The sequence below is a fragment of the Notamacropus eugenii genome, chromosome X (assembly GCF_028372415.1).
Source record: "Notamacropus eugenii isolate mMacEug1 chromosome X, mMacEug1.pri_v2, whole genome shotgun sequence".
Lineage (NCBI taxonomy): Eukaryota > Metazoa > Chordata > Mammalia > Diprotodontia > Macropodidae > Notamacropus > Notamacropus eugenii.
The window spans coordinates 93,384,872-93,408,271 of record NC_092879.1 but is presented as its reverse complement, the minus strand read 5'-3'; the positions used below and the strand labels follow the sequence as shown (position 1 = coordinate 93,408,271).

General features: G+C 43.0%; 1 protein-coding gene across 2 annotated transcripts in view; it reads left to right on the top strand.

The window, feature by feature from the left end:
• The window catches only part of WDR44 (WD repeat domain 44), a 76,991-nt gene extending 55,061 nt beyond the window's left edge, over positions 1-21,930 (top strand). For both annotated transcript variants that reach the window (XM_072626384.1, XM_072626383.1), the window contains 11 exons: positions 131-282; positions 2,463-2,601; positions 3,698-3,762; positions 6,437-6,550; positions 10,920-11,042; positions 13,989-14,180; positions 14,304-14,405; positions 14,596-14,711; positions 16,119-16,246; positions 16,596-16,730; positions 21,540-21,930. In XM_072626384.1, coding sequence (XP_072482485.1) covers positions 131-282; positions 2,463-2,601; positions 3,698-3,762; positions 6,437-6,550; positions 10,920-11,042; positions 13,989-14,180; positions 14,304-14,405; positions 14,596-14,711; positions 16,119-16,246; positions 16,596-16,730; positions 21,540-21,634 — 1,361 coding nt within the window. In that variant the 3' untranslated portion in view covers positions 21,635-21,930. The remainder of the gene's footprint in view (positions 1-130; positions 283-2,462; positions 2,602-3,697; positions 3,763-6,436; positions 6,551-10,919; positions 11,043-13,988; positions 14,181-14,303; positions 14,406-14,595; positions 14,712-16,118; positions 16,247-16,595; positions 16,731-21,539) is intronic.
• Positions 21,931-23,400: the final 1,470 nt, after the last annotated feature.

The following is a 23,400-nucleotide window of genomic DNA, read 5'->3' as shown; positions in this document are numbered from 1 at the left end:
CAGCTGCCATAATAAAGAAATACATTTCAAGTTCATTGATGTGCCCTCCTAACCAGTAGATCTAGACAGTGGGAGAGGATTGCTCTGAGATGGTGGCTAGCAGGCATTGCTGTTTCTCTTTCCTCTTCAGTGTTCCATACTGATCAAGACGATCCTTCTTCAAGTGATGATGAAGGAATGCCATACACAAGACCAGTGAAATTCAAAGCAGCCCATGGATTCAAAGGACCTTATGACTTTGAACAGATCAAAGTGGTTCAAGATCTTAGTGGTGAACACATGGTAAGCTCACAAATCTTAGACTTAGAAGGGATCTCAAGGTCGGTTTTATTGTTGTTCAGTTGTTTCAGTTGTGTGTGACTCTTTGTGACCCCATCTGGGGTTTTCTTGGCAAGGATACTGGAGTGGTTTGCCATTTCCTCCTCCAGCTTATTTTACAGAAGAGGAAACTGAGGCAAAGGGGTTAAGGGACTTGCCCAGGGTCACACAGGTAGTAAGTGTCTGAGTCTGGATTTGAACTCAGGAAGAGGAGTCTTCCTTACTCTAGGCCCAGAGCTCTTTCCACTATAGCTCCATCTAGCTTCCCAACAACAAAAACAACACTATGTCTGCCCAGTGGTTATCTAGCCTCTGCTTAAAGCCCTCCAGTTAGGGAGAGCCCATCTCCTAAAACAGCTGGATCTACTTTGGGGCCATTCTAATTGGTAAGAAGCGATTCCTGGTTATGTTGACCTCAGAGTTTCTACCTGTTGTTCCTGGTGCTACCCCCTGGGAACAGGCACAACAAGTCTGATCCCACTTCCATCAGATACGTGAAGGTGGCTATCATGTTCTCCTTTAGATTAAATGTGCTCAACTCCTTCACCTGATTCTGAGGTAGCACCAACTGCAGGACCCCCCTGCAGGTTGCCATCCTCTAGCTAATCAAACTGGGGCCCCTATAACTGAACCCAGTGCTTCAGATATGGTCTGAGCAGGGCTGAGGCTGGAGGGATAATCACCTCCTTAATCCCAGGAGATCTGTCACTCTTAGCTCAGCTCATGATCACTCACTACCTTAGGTTTTGTGGGCTGCTCCATCCCACTGCTGGCTCCTAATGAGCTGTTGTTGACCACTGAAAACTCCAGCTCTTTTTCAGACAAACTGCTGCATAGCCAGGCCTTCCCCTTCCTGGACTTGTAAAGTCAATCTTTGAGACTCAGCTGTCATTTTTTACACTTCTCCTCATGCCCTCAGATATCTTTATCAAGATGTCAGATGATTTCTTAAGATTAATTTCATTTCACTGAAAAAGAAGTGGATTAAATAAAACCTGCCTTTTTCCATAGGAACATAGCTTTCTTGAACTTGACTCAAGAAGAGATGAGTTTATTAGTTGTGACACTGAATTTCTGAATTCAGAAATTCTTCCTGTACAATTAAACTTCTGAATAAATTTCTGTAGTAAGTAGGCAATGTGTTAAGCAAACTACAGACTCATCTTAAGAAGCCATTGTGCAAAGCGTTATTGCTAAGTTTATGGGGTAGCTTTCGTCTTAGAAAAGACTCACCACAAATCGCCATTTGGATAGCCAACTAGCTTTGTATGTGTAAACAGCAGCACATCTGTAGTAGCATGAGAGAGGCCCAGCCTCCAGATACCTTCCCCCATATTAGAGGTGCTACTATACAGTGACCTTTTTTGAAGTCTTTACCAGAGTGGAATTCTATCTTAACCATTGAAAATGACTGGTTTTGACAGCACCCATGTCCTGAACATTTAAAAGGTATTTCAGGATCCTGAATTGGCCATCACTACTGAGAAGTTTTGTATTGTCCTTGATCAAGGAAACCGACTAGGTCTGCCCTGGTTGCAGTAAACGTAAGCTATTCTGCAGCTTGCCAACTCTTGCCAAGAGACTTTGCCTGCATAAGAAACTACAAAGAGACTTTGGTTGTAGTGTTCTTTGCCGTAACATTATTTACCCTGAACCTAATAGAAGTTTATCTATTTGAAGGCTATGGGCTCATTTGCCTCATGCCTGTTCCTGAGGAGAGTAGGACACATGGTATTAAACCCTGCTTCTGGAAACAGGACTAGAGCTATCCGCACCCTGCCCCCTTGTCCATAATCAGCTCCAGAGTGTAGGGGTGCTGCTATTAAATGGAAATTCTAGCTCTCTGCCCTCCCTCCCCCATCCCCTCTGAGACTAGGATCATTAATCATTTGTGTTTTCAAACCACTTAGGAAGCCTAGCCGATCATGTGGTACCTTGGATGCAAGGCCTTGGGGTAATCTTAGGTTGTGTATAACCTAGATTGTCTCTGCCTCCCTTAATGCCAAACCCTTCTATCCCCACCACATATCCTTGGATTGCCACACCTCCCAAAGGACATCATTTCTAACTTCATGTTTGACCAAAATATAATGGCTATGTCAACTTTTTCCCTGTTCAATTTGCATCTTCCTTTGTTTTGCTAGGGAGCAGTTTGGACCATGAAATTTTCTCACTGTGGACGATTACTCGCTTCAGCTGGACAAGACAATGTTGTGAGGATATGGGCATTGAAAAATGCTTTTGATTATTTCAACAATATGCGAATGAAATACAACACAGAAGGTATCTTTCTACTTTCTGCCATTGTTGTCCTTAGTTTGTCCTTATTTCTAAGTGCAGTCTCTCCCTCAAATACAGAGCAGCCTCCACCCTAGACTTAAGCTTGAAGAAAGCAAATGGGAATCCCTGGGAGCCCAGCAGAATAGTGCTCAATCAAAGACTAAAAAGGATTTGCCCAGATACTGTGTCCAAAGGGATCGGGCTTCCCTTGGTGACCTTCTGCTCTTGGGTTAAAATGGGAGAGCAGGGGTCAAGTGCCTGAGGGTTCAAAAGAGGAGGAGACAAAAAAGCAGGGCCCAGTGACAGCAGGGAAGAGAATGGGCCACTCTGGAGGAAACATCAGACTTAGTGACTCTCAGAGTCCAGCAATCTAGATAGATACTTGAACCCTAATGCAAGCACAATACATTGTAGTAGCCGATGTTTGTAATAATCACCTGAATCATCAAGAAATGGTCAGATTAGATTGAGAGCACAATAAGTTCTTGTTTCTTGCTATTATCAGCCATTGCATATTTTGTGGTCCCACCTTGTGAAGGAGAATTCACCTTTAGTGACCCCAATGAAGTCGTACCTGGGCCCCAGGTTCATATACCCCCTTTCATTGGATGGGTCATTTGATCCTGTCCTTTCGGGACTCATTGAATGGTAGATGTGGAAGGGACTTCAGAAAAGGCCTAGTCTAATACCTTCCTTTTGTAGAGGAGTGACATTGGGACCTAGACAGGTTCAAGATCACACAATTAGTTAGCAGTAGATCCAGGAATAGAATCCTGATCTCTTAGTGCCCAGCCCCAGTCCAAGTTTTTCTTAATATAGTAGTATTTATCCCTCAAGATTGTATACACAGTGAATAATGAGGATTTCCTAGCCTTCATTTACTTTGGCAGAGAATGAGGTTTCGGTTTTCATTGTAAGTGATTAAGGCAAATTTTGGAGGTTTAAAAGGTTAAATCAGCTGTAAGGAAAATTCTCTTGTTCATTCAGAGAATCTATCCCGTTCCCTGACAGTGCTGGGTAAACTAGGTGTGACTGTACTAGCTTTATAAGTGGTGCCCACTTGTGTGTCCTTTTCAACGTTTTTCTTTGTTCCTTTTAGGACGAGTATCCCCTTCACCTTCTCAAGAAAGTCTGAATTCATCAAAATCTGACACTGATACAGGAGTATGTTGCCTTTGTCACTGTCACGCTCATCTGGTTTTTGGTGCTGGGGCCTTCTCTTGGTGCTGCTGGCTCCTGCCTGCGTATCTTGGTTCCATTGCTTTTTTGCCATTGACATGAGCCATATCCATTTGTGAGGTCCAGGCTCCAGCCCCATCCCTCTGTGGAAGCCTCCCTGAGAACCTGTCTTCCACACCCTACTGCTCTGGTCTTTAATCAAATGTAGTTAGTTCTGGGTTCTGACTAATCTCTGCAGCTCATGATTCTAAAAAGCAACCAACTGCCCCTTTTAAGCTACCTTTATTTGTTCATTCATTGGTTAACAGAGTGATGTCATTTTTTTCATACAACTAACTATGTGCTTTGCCATTTCTGCTGATGATAATGGGTCACTTTAGGTCTATGATTAACCCAAAGATGTTGGTCTACTTTATGGTCCAGACTTCAAGAACCCAGCCACAAAAAACAGTGACTTCCTGTGCTAGCTCATGTCCGCTGCTCATTTCATGAGTGCTCATCTTTTCTCCTTAGACCGTGAGCCCCCTAAGAGCAAAGATGATAACTGAGACTGGCCACACTGTAGGTGTTTGGGTTGAGTAGACCAGGGGTCCACAAACTGGGTGGATATGTATGGCCAGGTGGCTACTGTCAGAATGATGACATGTGACAGTCTGAAACATGATGGCCTTTATTCTTCTGATGATTTTTTCTGGCCATACTAGTCATACTTCACATTTTCTTTAGTGCTTTTAAAGGACCACTGTCCATCTGATATAACCCTTTAGAATTCCAGCAAGGTGGAACAGGTTGTTACTATCCCCATAGCAGAGGTGGGAAAACTAGGGCTTAAGGCAGGTGACTTTCCCAAGTCCATTCATCTAGTTAGACCTAGAACTTAGGTGGCCTTATTTTTATCAGACTGTTCCTCCACTAAACCATGCTGACCCCTGCTGTAAACTGCAGAAAGGATTTCACTTCGTTTCAGCCAACATTTTTAAGGTCTTAAGGTCTTATGTGCTAGGCACTGAGCAAAACAAAAGTTTCCATAAGACCTAGTCTGTACCTTTATGGAACTTATCGACGAGGAGTGGGCTGGGATGCAAACACAGCATATTCCATGACAAGTGCCTTCAAGTGGTACAAAACAGACTGCTACACACAGGCTTCAGGAGAGCTGAGCAGGCACAGGGAGCATAGGGAATCAAGGCATGTAGGACGTGTTTGGCCAGAGTGTTGAGTATATGGAGAGTGAGGTCAGAGGAGGACCTGGCATGCTAGGTAATAGGGAGCCAGTGAACATTTTTCAGCAGAGGTGTGCCACAGCTAAACCTCCATACATGAAGTCAATCATTTTGGTAGAGTTTTGAAAGATGGATTGGAGGGAGGAGAGAGTGACATTGAGAAGATTGTGCTTAGAAGGCTCATCTGGGCCACCAGGTAGGGAGGATGGAGGCTCTGAATTAGGCTTGGGCCAACAGGAGCAGGGAGCAGGGGCTGGATCTGACAGATGAGGTGAAATTGACAGGCTTTGATAACCAGTGATGGGAGGGAAGAGGCCAGCCTAACTTGAAGGTTTCTAATAAAGGAGCATGAGGGAGTGGTGGTACCCTAGATGGTCAGCAGTCAGAAAGTATTTATTACCTGTTTAAGGGAATAAGATAGGGAACTGGCGCTTGGATAGGTGATGTTAGGTACTAGTAGAACCTTCCAGTGGAGTGCTTTCCTGTGGGCATTGAGAATAGAGACATACTGATAGTTGGATTTCTTGAGCTGAAGTTAAAGGCATTTTTTTCTGTTTTTTTTTTTTAATTTTATATAGAGAATGTTAAGTTATGATACAGAACAGGAGTTCTTAACCTGGGGTCCATGAACTTGTCTCTTTCTAATATTTTGATAACTGTGTTTCAATGTAATTGGTTTCCTTTGTAGTCCTATGTATTTTATTTTCTGCATTTAACAAGATGATTCTGAGCTGGAAGGGGTCCATAGGTTTCACTAGACTGCCAAAGTGGGGAGGATTGTGGTCCATGGCTCCAAAAAAAGGTTTAAGAACCCTTAAAACAGAATATTATAAATGATAGAATGTTTTTAAGACTATATAAAGGTTTGTATTATAAATGTACTATACATATCTTTGAAATTTGAAAGTATCCATGATCCTTGACATTCAGATTAGTATATGTTAGTGTGTGTGTGTGTGTGTGTGTGTGTGTGTGTGTATCTATGTATCTATATACATATGTACACCAATGTAGTACGTAGTTAGAGCATATTTGCTATTTATGTAGAGCAGTTGAATACTTTTGTTGCATAAATCTCTGTTTGATGTGCTTGAGCAGCACGGGCAAGATGTAGCTTTTAATTTAGAGGATGTAGATTAGGTAACTGAGAGCCAACCCTTGGCTAGACTTTGGGGTAGGGCAGAATATGGGGCAGAGAGGGAAGGTGTCTCTTAGGGAAATGAGTCAGTTGGCAGTTAGAGCTACAGCGTAGATGGAAGTAACCAGGAAGAAGGTGATCTTGACCCCAGTGTCCCAACAGAAAGAGATAGGGGAAGGCAGTGGGCAGTAGGAGAGGGTACTGACATCTCGTAGGCTTATGTGGGTGAGGGCCTGGCATCTGTCCATTTGATGTGAGAAGTTGTAAAATTTGCCTCTTGGTTTGTGTGCCTAAATAGGTGTGCAGTGGTGCTGATGAGGACCCGGATGATAAGAATGCACCGTTTCGGCAGAAGCCCTTTTGCAAATACAAAGGGCACACAGCAGATCTTCTTGATCTTTCTTGGTCTAAAGTAAGGAAAACTTCTTTCATCTACACAACCTTGCTCCTGTCATTTGAATTTTAAGACAACTAAGCCAATGTTCTTCATTAGAATGATTATAGAAAAGGATGCAATATTTGTTAATTTACTTATTGGTTTGTGGATGTTTATATGTGTATCATTTGTCATTATGCTACAAAGAAAATAGTCAAAAGCTTTAGACTCCTAAGTTACTTTTGTCCTACAAATTGGCATTTAATTCTACCTAAATATTCCTATCCCTTTTGCCTTTTTTAATTGAAAAAAATGACCATAGTCCTCAGCAAAATAGATCTGGTTCCCACCATGCAAAGTCCAAGATAAATAGCAAATCACAGCTCTTCATGGGCTGATGTGCAAAGTATCTGACCAGGCTCAAAGCTAGTTTCACCCTTCAGAAGTTGGTGGAAGCTGATTCTCAACCGAATGGAGCAGCTAGTTGCTGAAGTGGAAATGGTAGGAGGCTGAGTAAGAGAATTTGGAGTCGAGAAAGAGCAGAGGAGAGCCTGCCATGCCCTCTTGATTTAGGGAAACGTTTTTTAGCAGATTTAGGGAAAGGATAGGTAGGATCTCATGGCCTAAAATGATCCTTACATGGGAAGTCAGCCTGCTTAAGATGGGGAACTCTCGAGAATGAAGTTCTGAAAACATGAAAAGAAACAATTCCATTGAGTAGCAAGTGATGCTGGGAAGCATGAAATGGAGTCTGAGGAGACGAGTACAAATGTATAGGGAACTCATTGACCGACTTAGATTGTGAGAGTAGAAGATGAATACAAAAGGTTGGCCCAGTCCCGGAAGAGCTGTGCCAAAAGTACTAAAGCGCAGAGTGAACTGAGGCTGGTAAGGCAAGCTAAGGACAAGAACAAAGGCCTTAGTGTGGGAAAGGAAGCAGAGCTGCTCGGCTCTCATTTGGATTCTGTTGTCTCTCAAGGAGAACAATCTTTACACTGGAAGAGCTAGAACAAAAGAGCTAATTAGAGAGTTAGTGCACCCAAGAAAGCAGGACAGTATAAGGAAATGCTTAGCTGCCAATGAGAGGTTCGAGGCCACAAACCCAGAGCAGCAGCTTACTTGGGTCCTGAAAGAAATTGCAGATGTGATCACCAAGCTACCATCACTGATCCTGGGAAGATTGTGGCAGACTTGAGAAGGGCAAATATCCTGATTTTCCAAAAAAGGGAAGAGCACCAACTCTCCTAATTTTAGGCCTCTGAGTTTGACTTAGATTCCTAGTGGAATTCTGGACCAGAAATGTAGAATTATACAAGGAATAGTTAGTGAGCATCTAGAAAATCAATGATCCTACAGAGAGCTGCTGGCATGACCTTGTCACCAACTATACAGGCAATGCTGGCCTTGGCCTTGTTTCCTTTCCTGATGGGTTTAGTAGCTTGGGTTATCAGGGCAGAGCATTTGATGATGTTTCTCATGTTGTTCATGTGAACAGGGCAGAGGGACTAGATGTTAGTGACTTGGTGAGTAGCCTTGCACTAATTGACATTTTTTTCACTGACCCTAATTAGGTAAAGACATTGTTGACGTGCTTCCCTATCAGCAGTATAGATGGTATAAAGCCAGATAGCATAGTAAGGACACTGGATGACAGGCTCCCTAAAGATCTTATATAAGTGCAAACGCTGGGCTGAATCTAATTAGATGAAATTCTGTTTCAATTTGCATTCAAAAAATTGGCTTTACAGGTGCAAGCTAGAGTGCCATGGTTCAATGGCTGTGGTGGTTTTCTTGGCCTTGCTAACTCATTGATGACCGGCTTGATATGGTATTTCAACAGTGACTGATCTTTGGCTACGTTAAGAAAAATGCATAGGATGGTAGGGGGTGGAGGGCAGGGTTGGTGCCCAGTGCTGATACTGTGCTTTTGACAGACTTCATATGGAGCATCGTGTTTGCTTCTGGAGTCCATATTTTAGAAATGATATGGATGAGCCAGACGCTGTCCAGAGGAGGGCAAACACAATAATGAAGAGCCTTGACATGAATGAATGAGAATGGAGAAATGAAAAAGCATTTATTAAGCTCTTCTAGTGTGCCATGGCACTGTGCTAAGCATGGGAGATACAAATGAAAAAGTGAGACAGTTCCTACCTTCAAGGAGCCTGATTTCTACTGGAGGCAGATCACGACACTTAAAACATGCTAGATGATGAAGAGGAGGTGGAAAATGATGGCCAAGGAGGGGAGTTTTAGTCTGGAGAGTCACAGGGGTGGGGCATGAGCCTAAGGCCTATTGATTGACATACTCTTTCTAGAAGCAGTGGGACTGTTGATGTGGTTACTGTGCCCAGAGCCAAAGGTGGTAAGCAAATGGAGAGGAGCTGTGCCAAGAGGGCCTGGGGGCAGGGTGCTGATGGCATATAAAATCTGGGCTGATTTTGAACTGGCTAGATAGAGCAGCCAAGACACATTTCCCTTCAGTCACCAATCAGGGAAGCTCAGTCCCAGTGCAGTTCCATGAATTTATGGATTCATTCATTTAAGGACAGGAGGCATGGTTTCTGGAGTCTAAATTCTCATAGTCTAGGTGCTAGCAGGGCAGAAGACAGTATGGTCAAGGGGACAGTTGGATGACATGATACCATAATGAAGACTAGTTAAAGTTGCTTAAGAGCAGGCTTGGAGGACCATGCAGGCTGTCTCCAGTGTTTGAAGGGCTGTCCTGTGGAAAGATAACCTGACTCACTGACCGCAGGGCTGTGGCTAGAGATTACCAAAAGGCCTGTCCACAGGCCTGCTAGCAGGACACAGGGAAAGGACTCCCTGTGACGGGAGGTCTTCAAGCAAAGGCTGGCTGGGCCTTCATCTCCACTGCCTTGACTGTAGTCGACAGGATTCTTATTCAGGTACAGATAGAGGTTGGACTTAGGAAGGAAGGCAATAAGGGCCCTGCTACCACCTCGGGCTCACCCTGCTCCTCAGTGGCTCACATTCCAGTGCCCATATTAGTGGATGAAATGAGAGCTGTTACTGTGATTTCAGAATTTCCAGGGTTATTTTGACCACAGAAAGTATGTGGCTTAATGAAGGAATGCTTTGGGTTGGAGGCATGAAGAATGTTTTTGGCATTTGTTCATACGTTTTTTATCACCTGTCTTGCCTTAAGAAATTGAAGAGTAAAAACAGACAAGCTTTTTAATTGAGAAGTTTCAACTGAGTTAACAAATCCTGTCATGGATAGTGAAAATGCCTGGCTATTTTCTAGCTCAGTGTCCACGTGTAGTAGTTTATGACTAAGACCTCATGCTGGTGGATCTTGTGCCAAGCAGGCAATATGGCCCCAGTTAATCCCTACCTATAATTCTGGCTTCTTTCTGCTTGGGGGCCCCATCCATCTTCCCTCACTCTCCTGTCAATAACAGTTCCCTCCCCAGCTTCCAGAATCAAAAACGATTTTGGAATTCACATTGGGCACAGGTGCTACCTTTCAATCTGAGCAGAGTTTTTTGTCAGGAAATTTCCAAGAGTGCCAATAGAAAGGGTTGAAAACCCAGCAATGATATTACTGAGGGCATGCTTTTTTTCAGTTTATTTATTCCACATGCATTTTTAGATGCCATTTCTCTATCTGTCAACCAGCACATCAACATTATTCTAGGTTTTTCTGAAAATGTTTGCTAACTCCAAAAAATTAGGTCTGGAATTTGATGATAGATCCAAGCAAGATCCTAAGATGATTTTTGTTCTGCTTAATCTCTGTGAACCTCCTTTCCATCCAACAAATTGCTTCTTATCAGAAAGCATTCATCATGTTTGTAATGATTGAATTCATTACTTTGGAATGGCAGCATGACATATTGGCTGGAGGCTGTCCCTGGAGTCAGAAGCCCTGGCCTCAAGTCCAACCTCTGACTCATCCTGGCTTTGTGACCCTGGGCAAGTCACTGAACCAACCTCTCGCTGGTGTCCCTGGCAACTGCTGCTGAGGAGGTCCTGCCCTGCATTGGTGGTACACGTTTTCCCCCTGACATTTTTCTGCATTACAATGGTCGGTTCAGGACAGAGAGAGCCACTGACCACTCAGTTGATGGGCCAAATTAGAAGAAAAGTTCAGAGTCTTGATTTTTTCTTCTTTTAAAGTCACTTTTGAGTCTAAGAAAATAGAAAGTGTGAGGGAGCTAGAAAAGTTGCTTCTGTGCGTGGGCAGGCATTCTCATGATCTGTTCCAGAAACCCTGGAATCAACAGAAGCACCCTGGACTCATTTCCCTTACTGGTTATGTCCATAAGCTCTTTGCTGATAGTCCCTTAGAAAGAAGCATGTAGGCAAATATGCAGATACCTTTTGTTATGTGCATAGTTTTTCATCAGAGCACTGAAATGATTACTGTGTTCTCTCCTAGAACTATTTCTTGCTTTCTTCTTCCATGGACAAAACCGTCAGGTTATGGCACATTTCCCGAAGAGAATGCCTCTGCTGTTTTCAACATATAGACTTTGTCACCGCTATCGCCTTCCATCCAAGAGTAAGTGTGGATTGACGTTATTCTCTGCTCTGGGAAGCAGGAACTGAGATTGTTGAAGTCACTGGCAGAGGGGAAAAAACCAGGGACTTCTTAAGTGAAAAACAGCTTAAACTTAGTGTGGGTCAGGGACAGGCGAGGACTTGCTTGCTCCTAGAATGGAAGTGTAAAACCTTTTCTGCTTTATCTGCTTTTTGAGCACAGCTGACCCAAAAGTTGTCAGTGTAACTCAACAAAAACACTCCATACAAATAGAGACAGATCTAAACAATTAGAGACATATTCATTGATTGTGGGTAAGCTGAACCAATATAATAAAAATGACATTTGTACCAAAGTTCATTTATTCTAATACCATTCCACTCAAACTACCAAATAATCATTTTATAGAACTAGAAAAAGTAATAACAAAAATCATCTGTTTAAGAATAACAAGAGAGTCAATGAAAAAAATGTGAAGAAAGGCAGGTTGGCAGTACCAGGTCTTTAAACTATATTTCAAAGTGGTAATAATGAGAACAATCTGGTACTAGCTGAGAAATAGAGTAGTGGATCAGTGGAATAGACTAGGTTCACATAATCCACAATAGTAAATGACCATAGTAATCTAGAGTTTGATAAACTCAAAAAGATACAAGCTTTGGGGGTAAAAACTCACCATTTGATAAAAATTGCTGGAAAAACTGGAAAGTAGTTTGGAAGAAATGAGGCATAGACCAATATTTCATACCATATATCAAGATAAGGTCAAAATGGATAAATGATTTAGACGTAAAAGGTGATATCAGAAGAAAATTAGGAGAGCATGGAAAAATGTGCCTATCACATCTATGGAAAAGGGAAGAATTTATGACCAAACAAGAGAAAAGAGAATCATTGGAAGTAAAACAATTTTGATTACATGAAATAAAAGGATTTTGCACAAACAAAATTAATGTAGCCAAAATTAGAAGGAAAACAGGAAACTGGATAAAAAAATTTTACAGCAAGTTTCTCTGATAAAGGCCTCATTTCTCAAGTATATAGGGAACTGAGCCAAATTTATAAAAAAAAAAAAAATATGAACCATTCCCCAATCGATAAATGGTCAAAAGACAGGAACAGGCAATTTTCAGAAGAAGAAATCAAAACTCTCAATAGTCACATAAAAAATGATCTAAATCACTACTGATTAGAGAAATGCAAATTGAAATCGCTCTCAGATAACACCTCACACCTATTAGATGGGCTAACATGACAGCAAGGAAAATGATAAATGTTGGGGGGGATGTGGAAAACTTATGACACTAATGCATTATTGGTGGAGTTGTGAACTGGTCTAATCATTCAAGAACTGTTAGAGCTGTATGGAGCTTTCCTAAGCTTTGCCTTTTCATACTTGCCCCATGATTCAGTTGAAAGAAAGCCTGCAAGGCCCCTCCCCACCCAAAGCTTAATGATCGGAGAATTCTGTTTTTCAACTTGATTGGAATTTTGACGCAGCCTTGAACTTCTATGGACGTTTATGGACTTTTGTTTCCATCTCTTCCCTCTCTTTCCTTCCATCATTTTTGAGGGGGAAATGAGATGTGGGGTTTGTTTTTTTGTTTGTTTTTCATCTTAAATTTCCTCTGGCAAGGCTGCACAGATATCAGTTGTTCCAAAGAAAAAAGAGTGATTAAGTAGGGAAAAATAAAAACAAAAACAAAATTGGGTTTGGAGTCAGGAGACTTGGGTTCAAATTCTGGCTGTGCCATATATTACTTATGTGACCTCAGATAAACCTCTTCCCCTCTCTGGCCTCAGTTACCTCATCTGCAGCTGTCCTTGGTGGGTCCTTTCAGCTCTAGTTCTGTCCTTTGGACTTTGGAAGGCTCGGTAAAAGCTGTTGAATAATGGACTGTGTTTATTAAGATTATTTTAATAGAAATTAAATCACTTTTATTCATACTTGTTTAGATTTGACTGTCAAGCTTTTAAAGGTTCCCAGATAGAAGAGGGTTATGGGATGGCCATGGGTGCCCATCAGGAGGAACAGGCAGAGAGATTGTATCCTACTAGCGGCTGGCTGATGGGACTCTTGGCAAATAGCTCATTACTTTGTATTTATCTAATTTTTTTAGAACTTTAAATAGGTTTGTTTTTTTTCTGAAAATTTGGGTTAAATGGGGCTGGATTGGGTTCTAGTTGATATTTTCTTAAGTTATAGTGTCAGTTAAAGGGAAACAGGTATCTCTAAGAGTTATCAAAGCTAGCTAAGAGAATTCACAGTAATCTGTTTTTCCAGATAGAGAATTTAAACTTGGCAAACTTGACTATAAACTCTTCCCTGAGTAGAATAGACCTTGGTCTGTAACCTAAATAATGTTGAAATTGAATTGAAATTCAAAGACCTGGGTTCAAATCATCCTTAATCCTTGAGTGACATCAGTCCAGTCTCTGGGCCTCAGTATCCTTACCTGTAAATTGACAGAGTTGGGCGTGCTCTGTCAGGTCCCTTCCAACTTTGAATCTATGATCTGACAGTTGATAAAAATGACCTTCCCTCTTGGAGATTAGTTCCGTGAACAAGTAAGTCTTCAGCAAAGCATATGTATGGTAAGAACTCTGGCTTCCATTTTGTTGTATCTGTCAGCTTTAATTTTTCTTCTCCCAAAGATTATCATAGATTCAGAGCTAGAAGGGATCTAAAAGGTCATTAAATCCAACCTCCTCATTTTATTATTTTCATTTTTTTTTTATCAACTATAATCTACCTTCTCTATTTCATAAGGAGTCCTCTGGGGTAAACTGAGGCACAGAGAAGCTAGATGACTTCTTGGTCAGATAGTTCAAGTATCAGAAAGCAGGATTCAAACTCAGGTGTTCTTTCCCTAATTCATCCCGTTGTCCTGCACTGCTTCACACACAACCAGAATATTTGCATGAGTTGGGCAGTTGCTGAAGTAAGAGGTCATTTCTCTTCTTTAGGATGACCGGTATTTTCTGAGCGGGTCCTTGGATGGAAAACTCCGACTTTGGAACATTCCTGACAAAAAAGTGGCATTGTGGAATGAGGTGGATGGCCAAACCAAGCTGATCACAGCTGCCAATTTCTGTCAGAATGGCAAATACGCTGTCATTGGCACCTATGATGGACGATGTATCTTCTACGATACTGAGGTCAGTGCTTTGCTGGTATGGTGGCATCAGGAAGTGACCATTTCATTGGGGGAAGTTAAAAATGCTGGCTTGTCCTTTAAAAGGTTGTTGCAATTAACAGAAACACTCAAAATCTCCTTTTAGCACTTGAAATACCATACGCAAATACACGTACGATCTACCAGGGGACGCAACAGAGTTGGGAGAAAAATTACCGGCATCGAACCTTTACCTGGAGAAAATAAGGTACCACACATGTCTGCCCACAGTCTTGATCATCCACTGGAAAGTCCAGGGCTTTATGAGAGTCTTTTCCCTTCTGTCAAAGAATGGGATGCATGTGTTCAATGGGACTTCTGTTCTTTGGCTGTCATTCTCCCTCTCCCCCCAAAAAAGTTAATTTCTTACTCTAACTTTTCCTTTGATGTGTTTTTAGATCTTGGTGACCTCAAATGATTCCAGAATTAGACTATATGACCTTAGAGATTTGTCATTGTCCATGAAATACAAAGGTTATGTCAACAGCAGCAGCCAGATCAAAGCAAGTTTCAGGTAAACTGGTGATGGGAAATGGCCAGAAGGGCTCAGAGCATCCCCCCTTTCTTAGAAATAAGGTATTTTTGATGTTTCCAAGCACTTTCACTTCACTGATCTCATTTTATCCTTCCCAAATCCAGTGGTAGGTAGACAGTGAACTATCTCCATTTTGAGAAAGGGCAAACTGAGGTCCAGAAAAGGTTGGCTTTGCCCCAGATTACACTGATTGTTCCTGACAGGATCGAGGATACAATCCAAGTTACCTCCTTCAAGCTCTGGCTCTGCATTTTCCATTTGTGTACACAAATGATAGTCCCAAGGCCTATTGGTGAGGAATGAGCTCCAACCTTGGAAGCAGGTGCCCCTCAGGTACACCCCTTGTAGTTCTGCTCAATGTCTCTGGGCAGCATCAGGCAAGTAACTGAACCTGTGGGCACCAGCCAGCCCCTGCTTCTGCTGTGGATTGGATGAGCTCTGAGGTTCGGAGATTTTGCATAGGGGAATTCTCTCATTAAAGGCCTTGAATGCTTTTTATCCTAAAACATTTCAGCTGTATGACTTGTGTGCAAAAGTGTAACCTTTGAGCCTCAGTTTCCTCATTTATAAAATGGATATATACATATATGTATGTATGTATGTATCTGCAGGGCTCCAGCTTCACAGATTATTCAGTCTTTTACAAGCTTTGAAGCACTATGTGTATGATGTCACTTACTTTGAAAAACCGAAGTCTGGAAGTGACCTCAGGCCTTATTAACAACATAATTCCAAGTACATTGTGTACATGGGCTTCCTTCTTCAGATAGGGTAGATGTGGTGAGAGGTTAATGCCCTGGACCTGCAGCAGGAGAACCTGGGTTCAAACTGGCCTCAGATCCTCACTAGCTATGTGATCTGGCCAAGTCACTTATCCTCTATATGCCTCAGTTTCCTCATCTGTAAAATTGAGGGCAGTGGGTTGGATTCAGTGGCCTATAAGCTTTCTTCTGATTCTAAATCTCTAACCTTAAAGTTAAACCATAAAACATAAAGCTAAAGGAGCAAAGTAGTAGATGAAGGGCCAGTCTTGGAGTCAGTAAGATTTGAGTTCTGGTCCTCTATACTCACTATGGTCCTATATACACATGCTAGCTGAGGGACTGTGGATAAGTCACTTAATCCCCCAGCATTCCCAATGACTTGTGAAGACTATAAATGAGAGAAGTAGCCAATCCCTGGCCAGTCTAAGGAGCTTCCCTACCAGGAGTTCACTACTTGGATGAAGTCACAGGTCGGGGCCTAGTCATAGTAGAGGGGCTTTCTCTGAAAACAAAGGCCCTTCTCATATCCAGCCACAGGAGCATTTCAGAATCAGACTTTGGGGACAGGCTGTGTCACTTCCCACTGCTAGGCCCTGACTGTGCACTTGTTTTCTTAATTTAGCCATGATTTCACTTACATTGTCAGTGGCTCAGAAGATAAATATGTTTATATCTGGAGTACTTACCATGACTTAAGCAAGTTTACATCAGTCAGAAGAGATCGCAATGACTTCTGGGAAGGGATCAAAGGTAAGATCCTGCTTTTGTGTTCTCTCCTTGTAGTGGTTCTCAGTTTTGCATTATCCCATCATTCCGGATGGTAAGTCTTCTTACTTAGACTTTGTTGCATCAACTCCGATTAGAAATATTAAAGTGGAAAGCCGGAAGTTAGATTGGGTTCATTCAGATCTGACAGCATTGGCGTATCAGGAAATTGCCAGGAGTTCATTTCGAGAATTTTTCAGGCCTAGTTTGGAGAATGCGTTCTGATGCTTGCTTGGAAGAAGATTTTAGCAGGAATGTGGTATAATTTCCACCATAACCTTTGTTGTTTCTGATGGCGTATTAGTCTTCCTGAAATGTCTGTTTTTCCCTCCAGCACACAATGCTGTTGTCACATCAGCAATCTTTGCTCCAAACCCAAGTTTGATGTTATCATTGGAAATGCCATCTGAGAAGACTGAAGCTACTGAGAAAGATAATGAACCTCAAGTATCAGATCCCATCCCTTCCGGTATGTGCCCACATAGCCAAGGGGACACTTGATAGGACTTGCCTGTCTATGAGGACTGTGTCTCCTGCTTGTTGGATGCAGTGGATTTATGAAGCCCTGAATACTTCCCTAACATATCTCCATCTTCTCAGGTTTCCATTTCTCTGAAATCCACTTTTAATTCTATTCTGGAAGCATTTAAGCACTCAGTCAGTGCCAGGCCCCATGCCAAGTGCAGGGGGGTCCAAAGACAAAAAGAAAACAGGCCCTACCTTCATGGACCTTACCTTCTAGTTAGGGGAAAGCGCAGGTACATATCCATGTAGAATGCTACAGATAGTACAATAATAACGCAATACTGAGCGATTATGAAATCTTGAGAGGCAGTGGGGAAAACACTCAAAACTGGGGGATCAGGAAGGGTCTCTTGTTAGGAGGCCCATGCTTGAGCTCAGCTGTGAAGGGAGCATCCAGGAAATGGGGGCTAACCTTACCAAAGGCCAAGAAGCTGGAGGTGCCAGTTTGGCTCAAACCTAGAACCTAGAATGTGTAAGGAAGGGGAATGTGAAATCAGTCTAGGAAAATAGCTAGATTGGGAGTGACTTTGAGGGTCAAACAGAGGAGTCTGTGTTTCATCCTACAGGCCATAGGGAAACCCTGGAGCCTCTTGAACGGGACAGTGACATGCTCAGCCTGTACTTTAGGAAAATCCATTTGGCAGCTCAGAGCAGGATGGTTTAGAAAGGGGATGAGACTGTAGATAGGGAGACCATGAATTGGGTCATTGCTGTAGTCCATGCTAGAGGTGTTGAGAGCCCAAGAGTGGTAACTGAGTGAAAGAAAAGAATACTTCTGAGACGTGTGACTTGGCAACTGATTGGATAGGAGGCAGTGTGTGGATGATGAGGCATGGACAACTTAGCAAAATTAGCAAACATGGCTGATTGAAGGGATTGTGGTACCCTTGATGCAAATAAGCAAGTTGAAAAAAAGATGAGTTTGAGGGGTAATCTAATTTTTATTTGAACATGTTGAGGTGACATGGGACATCCCGCTAGAGATGCCTATCCCATAAGTTGTTGGTGAGAGTGAATGGAGAGAGAAGAAGGCCTGGGACAGAACCCTGAGGTATATCCCTGTATTGAGGGTGGGACTTGGAGCACATAGGATAGCTCAGCAAAGGAGTCTTCAAGGGAGCAATCAGACCAGCCAGATGGGTAAGAGGAGAAGCAGGAGAGAACAGTGTCCAACCAAAAAGCAAAGACAGGCCCAAGTGTGAGAGAAGAGTGGGAATGCAGGTGCTCAGAAGCGTTGGAGGCCACAGAAGTCAAGGGGGAGCACCAAGAAAAAATGGCTGCATTTGGCAGCTGGGAAGTCCTGGGGTACTTGGGGATGGCACTTTGAGTTGAGGGGTGGAGCTGGAAGCCAGACTCCAAGGCCTTGGGAGGTGAGTGTGTGGAGGCAGGGAGCATACATAGCCGTTTTTAGGAGTTGAGCTGTTGGGTGGTCTGTGAAGGAGACAGCAGCATCTAGTGAAGGAGGGAGGAGACAGCAGCAGGGGAGGTGCCAGAGGAAGAGGAGCTAGTTTAGAACAGGGTGAGCCCCAGGGAGAGGTGGGAGAGAGCTCGAGGAGAAAATCAAAGTTCAGCTGGAGGTCACGCCCATTCTTTGCCAGCTGCCCTTCTGTCCCAAGCAGCATCCACATTCAGATGAGCAGAAGCGGCTGCTGGCAGCATGACTTCAGGGGCTACTTGTTACTAAGGCTGTGGCCACATCTGAATGACACAGCCTCCCCAGGATAAGAGATAATGTGGTCATATTCAAAACACTTAGCCAGGGAATGGAGAGAAATTAGTGAGCAGTATTTATCGGGCACCTCCTGTCTGCCACAATGGTACTAGGTGTTGCCAGGGTTAGTGATGCAATTGGAAGAGAGAAATATAGTAAAGTCTCCCACATGGCACCTAACTGGAAGGGAGGCCGTTTGAAAGAATAAGCTTTTTGAATTAGAGAAAAACTTGTAAAATAGCATTTTCCTAAATTGGGTATATGTAGAGCAGCTCAGTGTTGAGCTGGCTGCTCTATAACAAGGAAGGTTTGTGTGGCCCCTTGCACGGCCAATATAGTAGCCAAGTGAGTGTTTGAGTTCCCTTGCCCACCTTCGAGGCCTGCCCTTACACTTGAGGACTTAAACCGCTCCAATGACCTGATCTCTTCCCAGCTCACTAACCCCCTTAATTCTCAGGCAACATCCCAGCCACCCACAGACCATCATGCTGCCACCTTCCTAATCTCCTACTCTGACTGTGACTTCTTGTTCTTCCGTCTTTCCCCCTGTCTCATTCCTCCCAAACTGCTCATTATCATCATTATGATCTCCAATCCATCCATCCTCTCCTATTTTCCCTGGGCAGACAGATGGATGGAGAGAGCTCTGTACTGGGAATCTGCTTCAGACACTTACTAGATGTGTGACTCTGGGCAAGTCATTTCACTTCTCTCAATCAGTTTCCTCATCCATGAAATAGAGATAATAATCATACCTCCTGTTCGTCTTTGTGAGCATCAAATGAGACTACGTATCTAAAACACTTGGCAAACCGTCTGGCCTTCTATAAATGCTTGTTTTTTTTTCCATTCTCCTGCTGCATTATTCCTGCTCTGACCTCCTCCTCCATAAATTTGAGCCTATAGTGGACTAGTTCATCTGTAGATAGGATGTTCCCAAAGTCTTGGTGCAGTTTGTATCATGCTCTTGCCTTAACCAAAGTCCAGCCCTAGGTTGGCTCTGCCATCTCATGTATCTCTTCCTACGTAGGTTTTTTCTGTTGGAAGTTGCACCACTGTTGACTACGCCCCATTCCTAATCGACTCTCTAATCTCCACTGAGACCTCAGTGCTCTACTGTAATTGTTGTTTTTTACATTGATTATCATTCTCCATGACTGTGTGAAAGATGTCTCTTCAAGGCCTCTTATGGTGTCTGTCTTAATCCCTGCTTGATGGGGGAGATGAAGGCCATCCTTGGCTCTATCCTCCGTTGCTAAGGCCAACTTCTCTACTTATGCCCTTGAGCCCATCCCCTTCAGTCTGTCTCTCATCTCTGTGTCTCTCCTTTGTCCTAGGCTTTCTTCACTTCTCTCTCCACCTGCATCTTTCTCTTTTCCTTTAATCTCATCCACTAACATGGACTCAATTATCACATTATCCCCAAGTCTACATGTCCATCTCCAACCTCTCAGTAGAGGCAGTGTTGCACTGTGGGTAGAGGTCTCACCTGAGAGTCAGGAAGACCTGTGCTCAAATTCTGCCTTTGGCATCTACTAGCTATTTGACCCTGGAAAAGTCCCTGAATCTCTCAGTGCCCCCAGGAAACTCTAAACCAAGAAATTGTATAAGAAGTGTTCTTTAAAAGAGGCAGAACTTTTCATAGATTGCTAGGATTTCTTTTTGTTTTTGTGGCCCACTGGGTAGGGCACAAAAGGTTATGTCTGATTTCCTTCTTTCTTTTCTACTCCTGGCAACCCACGTTTTGGGGGGGAAAAGTGAAACTTAAGTGTGGCTCCAGTTCATCGGATCCTTCCTTTGCTCTTCCCTTTTCCCTCTTCCCCTTTCGCATGTCCCAAAGACCTTTGCCCTTCAGTCCAGAGATCCAAGGCCAAAGGAAAGAGAAAGAATATTTTCCGATGCTTAGGACATGCCTGTGATAGAGCTAACCGAAACAGGCTCACTTGTGTCCCATTCATCCCCCTGGAATGACCAGCCAGCTTCTTCACTAATCCTAAATGCGCTTTTCTCCCCGTGAATTACAAGCATTCTTGAGTCTGTGATCCAAGCAAATTATCTGATTATCCTAAGCAAACTGATGTGTGAGAAGGTGCAGAATCAGGGTGCAGTGCATTGACTGTCCCTCACAGTGGCTGCGATGAATCTTCCTCCCAGTCTCAGTATTGACAAGTGGAACCCAAAAAGTTGGAGCTTAATTTGGTCATGAGACACAACTGTGCCAGCCCCCTCCCCCCCCCAACTCTTAGGGCCGAGAAACCCTCCAGCTTCCTGCCATCTTATGAAACCCTAAACTGTGGTTAGCTGTAGCAAACCCTAGAGTCAGTCCCAACTCTGAGAGGGCAGTGGGGATGGGTGGGTGAGGCAGAGACAGAGAGCTCTAGATGATGTACATTTGTGTGTATGAATAGCCTCCATTTTCTGGGGGCAGTCCCAATTTCAAAAAAAAAGCTAGCGGCTTTTTAAACAAGCCTATGCAAAAGTATGACTTCGGTCATAGCGTTCCAAATTTTGGTTTAGAAACTGTGGTTACTGTAGCAAGATACAGCTTGTCTCAGCAGATCTTTGAAAACTGGCAAAGATAAGGCCTATTAAAGATAACTCCTGAGCTGGGTATGATGAGTAAACTAGTGGAGTTTTAGCTTGGAGTCCACAGGCACTCTAAGGGGGAGGGGGGGGGGGAAGGTCATGGATAGATTCCAGAAGATCTGTGACCTTAGGCCTTTAGTGTTTAGCTAACTATTTCACTGACCTTTGGTTTCCTTTGTAGACCTTTGTGTTTTATGCGTCTTAAAAACATTCTGAGAAGGGGGGGGTGCATAAAGTTCTCTAAACCATGGGACAGGGTCCAGCACACCACAAAAGGTAAAGAAAGTTTTGTGGTAAAGTGAAGGGCTTCCAGAGAAAAGATTCCCATGCACCTCCCCACCACATCATCCCCCAGAAGGTGGAATGACATGAGGCTTGTAAAGGAGGTGGCTGTTAAGGCTTTCGCTTTTCCATGGCTTTAGAATTCACTTACACTTCTTCTTTAATGCTTTTCAGGTGCCCTGAAGACAGACCATACCGAAGTTCTCTTGTCTGCTGATTTCACTGGAGCAATCAAAGTGTTTATTAACAAAAAGAAATATGTAGCTTGACTTGTGAAAAAGCAATTTGAAATAAACAGAGATGAGTACATTTCTCTAGGCATCCTGAGTGAAAAAAGCATTGGAGTAGTGCTGCAGGCTAACATTGTCCTAAGCTGTTCAGATCTAATATATTTTGGGAGACAGTGTCAATGAGCTGGTCACTGGGCCAGGTAGGCTACAAAGGGCACATACGTGCAAGAAGAGAATGGCCCAGTGGTTGGCCTGACGTTTTAAAAATGGTTGTGGTTTTGCTATATAGTTGTCAACATGCAAAGGTTTCTGCATGAAATATATTCCTCTATGAATCTCCTGTGTGTGCCTTTTTTTGGTTACATGCCCTGAATTTAACAGCTCAGTTCTTCAGTCATCTTTTGTTTATTCAGTGAGAGGAAAATGATTTTGGTTTAGAGTTTAAAAAAAAACCCACTTTTCTTTTGCACAGAATTCCTGTTTCTTTTTTTTTAAAGATGGTACTTTTGAACTCTGTGACTTGGAGAAGGTGATACAGGTTTCCAGTAGGTCAACAACTCTGTGTAAATGTTTTTATAAATTTCTCAATTTGAGGACACTTTGTTTTTGTGGCCTGTCTTCTTGTGGATTTTAGGGTTTTCTTTGTATGTGTATATAGAAATAGCTTTTCTTTTTTGCACACTGGAGCACAATGTTTCTATGTAAAGAACACTTTTCATTCCTTATTTGTGGGCACTAGGCTCTATGAGAGCTCACTTAAAAAGAAATGAAGTCGTACTCAGAAGTTCTTTTCTACAACAATGTAAAAATGAACTGTTTCCATTTTTTTAAGGCATTGGAGTTTTCCAAAATTAAGCTATTTTGGTTTGAGTTGCTGAATTTGAAAGACTTTGTAAATATCGCTCTACTGTACCAATGAAATAACATTGGGGTGGCTGAACCCCAGCTGTGTTGTTGATGGTTAGCCTGTGTCTCAGAAAGTAAAAATGTCTAATTAAAAGTTGGTCACCAATGTTTGGTAAATGTCATTTTGTTTTTAGATGACTCAGGTTTCTCATAGCAGGCTTGCAACACCTGGCTTCTGGTGCCAGCCTTGTTCCTCAGCTAGCTCGGTGACCGTAGGCAAGGCCTTTACCCACCTAGAGCTTCTTTCCTCATCAGAAAATGAGGTTATCTTGAAGGCCCCTTCTCTCTCTCTCTCTCCAGTTCTCTAACTACTGTGTTAATCAGTTTAGTTGAATTTGTTGTGTGGTAAGTAGAGTTTATTAACTGAGGACCAGAATGCCCAAAATTGGACTCTGGGGCATTATTGTATATGAAGGCTACATAGTTGAAAATCAGTTGTAGAGTGACTGTTTAGATACAAGACCTTCATACAGCACCTACCATAGTCATCTTGAGTCTGTAAAGTCAGAGAGGCGTCAGGAGCAACAGGTGACAGACACCTCAATTACCAAAGCGTGGCTGTACAGTGGAGAGTTGTGGATGGCTGGGTTTGCCAGGAAGCCAAGGCTTAGTCCTGCCCTTGGATGTTTCACGCAGAGCTTGGCCCTGATCACTAGCTTTTCCTGTTAAATGTGGCTTCTTCACTGTTCTATGTTTGGGCCCTCTAAGCCCAGGTTTTGTAGCTGTGTCCTGATGTGAGCCTGCTGACCAACTAAGCTTGTATACCCCTCCATCCAGGGCTCATCTCGCTGGCGATCCATTCACTGCTAGTTTCTTTGTCTGACTTCATGTCTTTGACTTTGAGGACAGCTCAGCCCTTCTGGCTGTCAGCTTGTGACTTCTGGGCTGTTGTTTCACTG